The following is an 11,743-nucleotide window of genomic DNA, read 5'->3' as shown; positions in this document are numbered from 1 at the left end:
GATAATGTATTTTTGATGAAAATGTGTAGTTTTGTGAATGCTTGAATATTTATGAAGATTATGAGCCATTGATTTTTAAAGCCTTAAAAAATCTCATTTATGCATCATAATCAAATGATTTAAGAGCTGGTCCTTATAAAACCATGCAAGACGGGCAGTCGGGGTTCAATTCTTGTGGGTGTTATTCCTCTTGCGTAAGCCAAAGCCAGTGGCTCCCTGGGATCAAGGGGCACGCCCGGGTTTACACCCCTCTAGGGTGGTTTTCCCGTTCCTATATGAAAAAAAAAAACTGAAATTAGCAATCGGCACACAAACTTTAAAGTCCCAGCCATTGATTTCCAACCTTCTTAATGCTGAAAACCAGCTTCAGCATGTTCATTATTATAGAGTTTTGGATATAGATCTGAGATCAGTTTCTGTGGTACTGAATCTATTGAAAATGGATAAATTATACTGATTTTCACGTGGAAGAGGTAAGACAGGTCAGGTTAGAGCAAATTGTGACCCCAAAACTGGACCAGATATGTTTACCCAATTCCAACTTGGATCCGAATATTTGTTCCGAATCTGGACCAGATGTGAATACATGCTAGCATGATCCAATAATATAGGTCAGATATGATTTGAACGGGTAGAAGCTCTTACGTTTTGTCTGCCCCTAATCTTAGTCAACATCACAAGAATACTACAATTTATCCTTGTTTGTATGCCCTCTTTTTTTTTCTTTGGGTAACCAGGGAAACCCACCTTACTCACTTGCAAGCTCATACTCATGATGTCCCTTTAACTTGGTGACATTTACAAGTCATCCCTACCAGATGAGAAAAGCCCTCATAGGCTCCACTTGTATACTATTTTCAATGGAAAATTATACAAAAATAGTATGTCTGCAGAGATCCTAATCAACATACTTCAAAAATGATTTGTATACAAACTCAACATACTTCAAAACCATGAATTGTACATACAAACTAAAAGTGGCACTCAATACTTCGGAACTTTCAAGGTTGCTAAGCAGTCAAGGATTGAAAGAAAGTGGTCCAGAAGCACTTATGAAAGATTCCAAGGCTCACATAACCAGTTGGCTATCTTTCCTATCCTAGTGGAAGAGGAACAATGACCTCTCTACAAATGGCTATTGATTTCCACCATCTCAAGGAATTTGGTGGACCTGAAAGACTAATCATGGATATAATACTTTGAACTTTTAGTACCTTTCTCTTCATTTTTAATTGTCATTAAAAGGAAATGAATTGTCTCAGTCAACGTATTCATCAAAAGATATTTTTAATGAAGGTTAAAATACGTTTAGCTTCCTAATGCACCAAACATGCTCCTAACCAAAAATGCTTAAAAAAGAAGAATTGAAAAGTTCCCAATTTCAGAAAGTTTTGATGCCGACTTTTATGACCTTTGACATTGATATACATGCTCTCTCTCTCTCTCTCTCTCTCTCTCTCTCTCTCTCTCTCTCTCTCTCTCTCTCTCTCTCACACACACACACACACACACACACACGAGGCAATGTTCAGAGGAATCTGCGTATGAAATGCTTCCAATCGCTGATGCCCACAAAGTGCTCTGCTCATCTGGTAGGGGCAACTGGTGAATGTTACCAAGTTGTTGAGATGTCACCAGTTCAAAACCCAACAGGAACACCCAGGGCGTAGCTAGGGTCCCCAAACAGTTAATTTTTTTTTTTTTAAAGCCCAGTCCTAGCCCTGCCCTGATTCCATATGAAATAGATTTTTATCCATTTTTTAGCCCAGCCCTGACTGCAGCAAATAGTTTGATTTGTCCATATGAAATAGATTTTTATTAATAATTGTAGCCATTTTTATTTTATCTCAAAAAAAAAAAATTCGGGGCTCTGCCCCCGAACCCCCGACTATCACACAAATAATTTTTTTTTTGCTACACCCCTGTTTGCCCCCCCCCCCCCTCACATGAATCCTAGCTACGCCCCTGGGAACACCCCTTGCTGCAAGGTCGAAGCTGCACCAACCAGAAGCCTACCAATGTGCGGTTAGTGGTGGGGGTTTCCATCAGCCTAGCAAAAAAAATGGCTGATAACAATGACTACAAAACCTGCTTCAATTCATTGAGCATAGGGAAGGGGAACTGCCCCTCTACTCATCCATTGTCATTTCAAGAGATTGGATCCAAACCAATTGGCAAGCTGGTACAGTTGAATCCAAAGCAATTGGAACAGTACATACCAGCCTGAAATGCATTAATTATCTTATTTGCCAACAACCCCATCACTTCAGTCACCAACCACAAGGGCATGAGTTTGTCATCCAATTTGTGTAAATTGCAAGGTTGACATACAATGTGTTGGTCACTTCTGGCATAGAGCTATAGATAGTGAAGGGACACAATGTTTTCATTGTAATAATGAAGAGGGTACTATGAGAATTTTCACAATGTGACACCACTATACACATTCATACTTACACAACTAGACCAGCCCCACCAGCCTCTTCACAATGTCTTTCTCATGATACAAGGGACCCTCCCCTAAACAATTGGTCAACTATAACCTATGTTAAATTTACAAACATGTTTTCATTCTGTAAACTATGTAACTGTACATGATGCTTTCATTTCCTGATTCCTTTCAACAGATTGGAAGTGATGCTCTTTCAGGAAATTGCGAATTTGTATGTGTATTGCATGCCCACAGCAAGAGATCAAGAGTATGGCCGCACCAACCCAAAATTACAGAAGGATTTGGACTTGAAGAGGTTGCCAAAGAGAAACCTGGTAGTGGATTCTTGGGGAGGAGATATAGAATAGGCAGAGTTGTCTTTCACTTTCAGTATGGTTTGTCCAATCGCTAACCTAATATTGTCAATTCTCTTCACGTCAACAGGGTGCCCAGAGGCATCGGACACAGAGAAAGTGTTGATTGCTTTGCCACCTTTGGTTGTTACTTCTGCTCTAGTGACAGTTAGGCTGTTCTCACGGAAAATCCGAGTGACATCGGACAGCAGACCAACTCTGTCAGTGGTGCATAACTCGAGCTTAAGTCCCTGAAAATAGCCCACGGCCTTTTAGAAGTGAAAATTGTAAAACCAAGAAAGCAATGATACATGGTTAGAGCAGTTAGTGAAAATATATACAGCAAAGGGTTTGCATGGATCTAATTATCAAATGTCGGATCTAACAATGCAGATGTGTTTAACATAGTCTATTTGGTTAGATTTAATCATCTCTAATATACCATTCAATTTTCGTGATAGTAAAAAATCAACAGCTCGCAATTCTTGAAAATTAGGATAAGTTAGAAATGGCTCAAAACATGAAAAGTGCGTAAAACAAAGACGATAAAAGAACAAAATCACAAATCAAGTATTTAACAGATATCCTACTGTTTCTTCTAATAGACATTACACAGACCAGTCATGAATGGTGTCATGAACTACTGTATGCTCTTCTAAATTAATCTAAACCTAAGTTTGATCTTTTAAGAAATCCAATTTAAGTTTAACATCAAAAACAGCTAGGACACTGAATAAACAAATTATTCTCAAAGAACCGTTCAGGATTGGCAAGGACCTAACTAATAGGACTTTCTTCCATCCCCGGGGCACTGAAATTGAAGACTCGTCATACCAAGTAGAGACCAGTAGAAGAATCATCCAGGATGTTTGAGAACTAGGAACTGCTAACCAGTGGCAGCATGACTTCGTAAATTTACAGTTCAAAATGATCTTCTAGCAAAAATATAGTCACATATTAAGAATCAAAACCATTATAATATGATTAATAGAAACAGGTAGACTGGAACCAAAATAAGTGCTGAGACATTTGACATAAGCAGACCTCTGAAACTCTTCTCTCTATTGCTGCCTCAAGACATTGGATCACGCGCTGCCTCTCAGCTTCCGAATTGACAGGAGACCCATCTATATGACGAATGTAGTATTCCTTCAAAAAAAAAGTAAAGGAATTACAGAAAGGAATGACAAACATAGTTCGACGTATCAAAATCAGATGCATTTTACTATTTTGAAAGGACAATGAGCTCTTAGTAGACAAAAGAAAAAATAAATGCCAAAATTTCAAGTCAACTTCCTGTATCTGTTGAACTGCATATAAATGCTACACAATTTCAAGAATATTTAGGCTGCCAGATAAGATACCTGAAAAGCTTCTGGTCTTTCTGCATCAACATTTCCATGAAAAATCACATACTGCATGTCTGTCAAAGTGCACACTGTATCAAAAAGAAGTTTTGGCCGATCTTTGCAAAGAATTGTAACCACTGAATAGTCCTTGTCAGTGCAATCCATAACAGTCACATGAGGCCTGAGTTTGACTTCTGTGTCCCCTCTATCACCTCTTTCATAGTCTCGAACAGCAAACATCATTTGGTGCAGCCTCCTCTCTGTGTGAGTGTGACCCAAAGAAACAACTGTGCTTGCTCCCCTGTTTTTGTTGTTACCTTTTAATACATTGCACAGACGCTCTTTGATCTTAGAAAGCCTTTGGGGGTCTGTAATAGCCAAACCAGTTGCTTCATCAGTTACATGCATGACTGCTGCAGCTCTGGTGTTATGGGTCCAGAGCTCAGCATTCACCACATTGCATCTGAGGTTGGCGAGCACAGCACAAACTTCTGATAGCAACCCTGGCCTATCAGTGCCTGTTAACTCAATTGATGTGTGCTCATTTGACGGTTGAATACCAATCAACCTTCTCACGGTAGAAGTGATGGAAGAATCTGCTTCTAGAGACTGCACAGTTTAATATGTACAATTTTAGATACTCAGCTCAACCGAGCTTAAGACACAGCTGAATCACAATGTCACTTCTGCTTCTTCTTTTTGTTTGTTTGTTTTGAAAAGCAGCCCTAAGAAATTGAACCCAAGTTAGCTTGGTTATGACAGAAAGATTAGAATTTTCCAACTATCCTGTCCGTCCATCGCCACGTGACATAAGATTAGCAAAAAACAACTACTTCACATAATCTGTGCCACTAACTCAGAATAGACCAAGCATGTGCAAAGTTGATTTAGACTTCTTAAACATCAGTGTCTCAATTTGAACCGAGTGGGACTCGTCATGCATAAACATGATTTGCCAGATGGTTATCGTGGTAAAATCTATTCTTTCACTTGAACTAGAAGAGGCTAAGTTTTTTTTGGATAGAAGAAGAGGGATAGTATTGCACAAACTAGCAAGTTTTAACTCAGACAACACAGCCAAACATAAACAAACCTTGAATTCACACAATAAAAACACTGTTGTACTCACTAGGGGAAACAGAAGCTAGCAGAAGAAATAACCACTCTTCAAAACTCATATATAACTCTAAAGCACTACTAGGGACCCCAAAAACTTGAAAGTATTTGCCGTGTAAAAATAACTAGTTACAGATTGTTATTCAACAAATTAACTACCTCGAAGTTAACAAGTAGCAGATCAAACTGAAAAAAAAAATAGGAACACAAAGAATAACAAAAAAGGGTTTGAAGAAATAACACTTATAATATATTCAAGCAGAAAATATCAATATATGAACAAGATTAGGAAGGACATACCTTGCGGATACAATCCAGAATCTTCTCATCTCTGAGTTTTTTCCCCTCTCGATCAGTCACATTAAAAACTTCAACAAACGAAAACAAAGAAACCATCACAACCAGACAACTCATATAAAGCAGCTCATGAAAGCAAATATCAAATATCCACAAAATAAACCAAAGAAACAGGTACAGCTTCAAGTACAATAATTTATATGGCTATAACTAGAAACCAAACAATGATCTGTATTAGCCAAAAATGGCCAGAAATGATATTTAGCATATGGTACTTAATTTTTTTGTTTAAATAAGATTCTAATTTGGTTTTGAATAACTGATAAAAAATGGATAGAAATGATTTTAGCAGATGGTACTTCAATTTTGTTTAGAATAATTTTATTTAACTTTGAAAAATTAATAAAAACCAAATGGGTGTCTCAAATTATATACGAAAATAAATAAATAATATTTCTTCTGGTATTCAAAAAAAAAGAAAATAAATCACTAATAAACTTACCCTCCATGAACCAGCTTCCATCTGAAGAAATATATGCCTTTGTTATAATCAGATTTAAATCAGTGAGAACCTGCACAACTTCGAGCAGTATGCCATGCTTGTTTGCACTATCAACCTACACAATTTTTTCCAAAAACAAAAATAGAAATACAGTTTTCCAAAAAAATCTAAGGCAATTTATGTTGAAAAAAATTGAAATTTAATACCTACCCTGATAACCGTTGCACTCTGGCATGACTCGTTGTCAATCACCACCCTAACGTAAGAAGCAGAGAGAGAGAACAAGGGGAGTTAAAACTTACGGTTTTCCAGTGGCCGTTAATCCAGAAATAGGGCAAGGTTTTACCTGGGAGGATTCATTCTCCTAACGAATTTCTCGTATTCGTCCTCCATATTCGAAGAAACGTCCATGTGTGTCTCTGAATCCGTGATTGGTGGCAACTTCTCATTAGGTTTCTTGCCGGAAAACCGGTACAAAAAACCGAAATTAGTGAAGAAGGAAACAATACGTACCCATTTGAGATCAGACAAGAAAGGAATACTGAGTCGTTGCTCTTTCTCTCTCCCTCTCCCTCTCTCTTTGCCCTGTTCAAGCACCAACCTCTCTCTCTCTCTAGAGAATAAGCAGGAGGCAGTTGGAGGGAAGGAGTACGACTCCTTTGAACTTCAACTGTAATACGCCTTCCCCATCCCTCCTCCCCTTCCCCTCTCTAAAGAAAACTGTCTCTCTACCCACATCTTCTATTCTAATGATTCTCATCCACTTTGCTGCGGCCTCTCTCACTCTAAAACTTAAAGTTAAGTCTTTCTATCTCTAAAAAGGAGAGAGCAAGAACATGTGGGGCCCAGCGTTTGGTATGGGGCTTCTGTTCTCGATTTGCATGCTTCCTCGCGGCCTTGACTTGACCACTCCTCACCTTTCTCATTCCTACCCCGCCTTGGTTACATCGTACGTTTTCCTCATGTCGCTCAATTGTCACACCTACCCCTCACGAATATCATAACTGACATTCATATCCTCATGTATATATATATATATATATATATATATATATATATGTGTAGAGAGAGAGAGAGGGGTAGTGGGAAGCTACCGGACTGACAGATAGTACCTCATTAATTGAGACGGCCAATGTTCGGTATTTTTTTTAAATTCTGACCTTAGATATTATAGATGTGTTAATCATGACTAATTGATACTTGGATAATTTCATTTCATGCATTATACGTTTTTATATGGTTCAAAAATCAATGTTATATAATTTTTATAAATTTTTCAAGCTTCAAATACCCTTTTTTCATTCAAAATGCATGATCAAGTGTCAATTTTTAGTAAATTAATTATGCTATGTAAGGTCAAAATTTTGAAAAAACACCCAATAGGGTTGGTACACCTTTTTTTATCTGGGAGGTTTTCATTTCTCATATATATATATATATATATATATATATATATATATATATATATATATATATATATATATATATATATGGGTTAATCTAATATTAAATATAAAGTTAAACTAGTTATTAAATGAATTTAACTTTATAAAATTGATTAAAAAGTCTTAAAATAATGATTTTTTAGTATACAAGGTTACTTGTTGAGGTCAAACGATAACTTTGAGAGCTTCATAAAATTACTTTTTTGGAAAAAAGTGTTTGACTTTTTAATTCTTTTCAAGTTGAGAAAACTTATAATGCCCAAAAAAGTTACTAGGTGTTTAAAATTTTATTATTTTTTAATGGTAGTTTAATTATTTTAATAAAATTGAATCAATATAATGTTAAATATAACTAGTTTATGTTATATACATATAAACCCACAATGATGGATGGGTTTTTTCTTTGCTGATTTGCACAAAATCAATGCATCAAAAATGGGCATTAGTGACGGTCACCACTATAACTAATGTTTGTTTTAACTTGAACTTTTTTCGCTATTAATCGGCGTGTGATCAGTGGTGAAAGTGTATGATAACATTGAAATATTTGCTCATCCACTTTTATGGCTTTTCTATATATATAGCATTAAACTAATTATGTTTAACATTAAATGTGTAACGCCTCAAAAAAATTAACCTTAATTATAGTTCAAATATTGAAATTTTGAGATCAATTTTTTTTTTGATAAGTATAAGTAAATCAGATCTTATAATGCGAAAATGATTTTTAAAAATGGTTAAGACTTTGGGCGCGATTACACTAAAGATAACAATCAAATCAAAATGTACGGGATATACACATTTCAAACTATGTACAATATAAGACTGAAATATAAAGAGTTTTAATTTCATTTCAAATCAGAGTATGAAAACAATACTTCAGTCTCTACATGATCAAGTACTTAAAACGAAAAGATCATGAATACCAAGATGGCAAGGTAAGAGTGGACCCTCGAGGATGCAGCTCGACCAGCTCTTCGCTCCAACTCCTCGTCATACTTTACCTGCATTACCTGTCCCCCATAAAACGGGGTCAGACTCGCTAAAGTCTGGTAAAGCAACCCAAACTCAAACTTAAAGAAAACATATCAAGCATTTAAAGGTAAAGATATATTATTCATCCATCGTCAAGTGATAGACAAGGGAACAACATCCTGTGAGTCATTCATTTCAAGCATTCGAATATAAAGCATTTAAAAGCATTTCATCACTTAATATTATATTCAACCTTAACTCACGTAATAAAGCATAATCTATATGCATTCAAGTCATATAAGTCATCATATATATATATATAAGACATTCAGATCATTGCATCATTTTCATATGCATTCATAATTCTTATAAACAATAAGTCAAATCACATTTGACCATTTCAACGTAAAACACACGCACATACCTTATAAGTAATTTAGTCAGATATTCATCATACACATCAATCATGATACATAGGTGTGATATATTTATTCAGACAATCATTTGCAATGAAACTATGTAAGCGTGATGTATTTACCTAATAAGTCAAAACTAGTCATTTGTAGGTGTGATGTGTCATTCACTTATACGCTAACATAAGCATCACAATCATAACCTTATATCAAGATCTAAAATCAATAAGGATATGATTATTATATCTGAGTTCAATATATAATCATGCTATAATAGAAAAGCCAAATCTATAGATTCATAACTGGTTATCTCAATCAACTCAAAAGGTCATCATAATTCATCATAACATTTCATTTATTCATAATAAAGATTTACAAAATCTACGTCAGATCATCTGGTCTGGAAAATGTACAACCTCACAAGGAGTTACCACCCTAGACGGATGGTCTGCCCAGTCTTGAACAATGCATACCGTCTTCGCGGGCTACCCGCTCTTGGACAATGCACTTCCTAGCTGGATTACCTGATTTGGTCATGCACACCCTTATAGAGAATTCTTTGGTAACAATTTCTCAATGGGTACCATATCCAGTGAAGACTATTGTGATACATGCATCAATGCAATTGACCACTCTCAGGATGGATAGCCATCAATATGGGTATAAGCATGTATTCAATCAAAGCATCACATCATACATCACTTCATATAGCATTAAAATTATAAAATCACACATTTAACCAATAAGGCTTCATGAACCAAAGTTCACTATTGAACTTAAACATTTATCACATGCATTCATAATTTTATTTCACGTGGCATTTAAATTATATCATATATAAGCATATTATCCTACGCATCATATTATCGCCACAAAGAACATTGTACTTCATAAATTAAACTTCAAAGTATGCATAAATAAAACATGAGTTCTATGCATGCATACGTGAATATGCATATTTCATAATACGAAGCAACTAAACCTCAACATACATAACTCCGACGTAGTTCGAGATTTGCACACACGATAAAAGTTATATGCATTTTTCACCACATGAATTGATATATCACCTTAGATATAATTGTGTAAGGGTTGGTCAAAATCTCATTGACCATCCTACCGTACATCATACACATATATTTCTCAAGCAAACAAGACATACAAGTTCAAAACAATTTATAGCATTCGCATGCATTCTTCCATACAAGAATAAATGAGTTCATCATATGACAAGACAATATATATAACATTCACATTATGCATTGAATATGATTTATACATAACCATAGTAGTTATATGTGCACCATGTATCAAATTCATACAAACTCACAAAGCAACATAGTATATGCAAACCAAAGTATGATGACATACATTGCGTATATATTATACATTCATAAGTGCACGGGTATTCAAACCCACACACAGGTGTACTTACAGTAAACGCACTCCATATTTCGCTAACTACAATCATGACAAGCATGATCTCTGAATTACAATCACAAGAGTCCTAGATATCCATAACTAAGTGAAGTGTGTGAGCATAACTTATATTTGCAATTCATTTAATTATTCAGTGCAACGACATCATGCTTACACAATTAGTGCTTAAACATGCTCTTTACAAGTTCAGTTAAGGTATTTTACCTTAATAATGTGAAGAACAATGAATCGAAACTCAAAAGATCGAGGAGTTTTGAAGTCTGCAAAGACCGCTACCCAAGCAATACAATGAAGCCTTCGTGTGCGATCGCAAATGCCAAAAACTCAAAAAATATCAATTATAACAAGATTAGCCAAAAATAGCAAATTATCATATAAATCATTACCAAAAGCCAAATAACACACAAATACACTTCAATAATTTACAAACTCCATAAAAAATATATTTATATATATATAGTCATTTATAGCCCAAAATAGTTCTATAAATGCAAATTATACCCTGATTGGCTTGAATAAACAAATGAATATGTAATAAATAAATAAATAAAATTCAAAAGCTAGAAACACATTTCTAATTTGGAGATTAAAAAAATGAGTTACTTTATTTATTAATAATCCTACCCCCTTTAAAAAAAAATCATCCTCGAAATTTATACAATCATTTAAACAGGTGAGAGTATTCATCAGGTCATTGACCCTTCTTACCCAAACCATCTGGCGAAGAAAAGATCACAAAATAAATATGAGTCTTAAGCATATTTTTAAGTTAACATCAACAACATTTCAAACATCACAAATCATACAGGTCTTTCACATTTAATATCGACACCTTTCATATATGTGCATCTACAAGATTTAGAAATGAATACCTTACTTATGACGGTCGTCTTACTCGCATCTCGTGGCCACTATTAACAAACTTCTTTGATACCATTTGTAACGTCCCAAAATTTTTAACCTTAATTATAGTTAAAATATTAAAATTTTGAGACCAATTTGTTTTTTTATAAGTATAAGTAAATCAGATCTTATAATGCGAAAACAATTTTTAAAAATGGTTAAGAGTTTGGGTGCAGTTACATTAAAGATAACAATCAAATCAAAATGTATGGGATATACATATTTCAAACCACGTATAATATAAGACTGAAATATAAAGAGTTTTAATTTTATTTCAAATCCGAGTATGAAAACAAGACTTTAGTCTCTATATAATCAAGTACTTAAAACTAAAAGATCATGAATATCAAGATCGCAAGGTAAGAGTGGACCCTCGAGGATGCAACTTGACCAAGCCTTTTGCTCCAACTACTCATCATATTTTACTTACATTACCTGTCCCCCATAAAATGATGTCAGACTCACTAAAGTCTGGTAAAGCAACCCAAACTCAAACTTAAAGAAAACATATCAAGCATT

The 11,743-nt window shown here is 35.0% G+C and overlaps 1 protein-coding gene across 1 annotated transcript; it reads right to left on the bottom strand.

The window, feature by feature from the left end:
• Window positions 1-2,367: 2,367 nt before the first annotated feature.
• Window positions 2,368-6,826, bottom strand: LOC149848216 (ACT domain-containing protein ACR4-like). The gene is made up of 8 exons (XM_089984437.1): window positions 6,562-6,826; window positions 6,395-6,467; window positions 6,259-6,304; window positions 6,049-6,163; window positions 5,550-5,617; window positions 4,149-4,742; window positions 3,829-3,933; window positions 2,368-3,035 (listed from the first exon to the last, which is right to left on the bottom strand). The coding sequence occupies exons 1-8, from the start codon at window positions 6,563-6,565 to the stop codon at window positions 2,694-2,696; spliced, it is 1,347 nt and encodes a 448-aa protein (XP_089840563.1). The 5' UTR covers window positions 6,566-6,826; the 3' UTR covers window positions 2,368-2,693.
• Between the last annotated feature and the right edge of the window lie 4,917 nt (window positions 6,827-11,743).

Source organism: Nuphar pumila, chromosome 1 (assembly GCF_984573655.1).
Source record: "Nuphar pumila chromosome 1, dmNupPumi1.hap1.1, whole genome shotgun sequence".
Classification (NCBI taxonomy): Eukaryota; Viridiplantae; Streptophyta; class Magnoliopsida; order Nymphaeales; family Nymphaeaceae; genus Nuphar; species Nuphar pumila.
The sequence above is the reverse complement of the archived record's forward strand: the minus strand, read 5'-3'. Positions and strand labels throughout refer to the sequence as shown.

Bases quoted from the DNA above. Each gene is read 5' to 3' on its own strand.
- LOC149848216 (XM_089984437.1), bottom strand. The intron at 6,164-6,258 runs GTAGGTATTAAA...AAAATTGTGTAG, and splicing joins AGAGTGCAACGGTTATCAGG to GTTGATAGTGCAAACAAGCA. The intron at 3,036-3,828 runs GTCTGCTTATGT...GGCTATTTTCAG, and splicing joins TAGAGAGAAGAGTTTCAGAG to GGACTTAAGCTCGAGTTATG.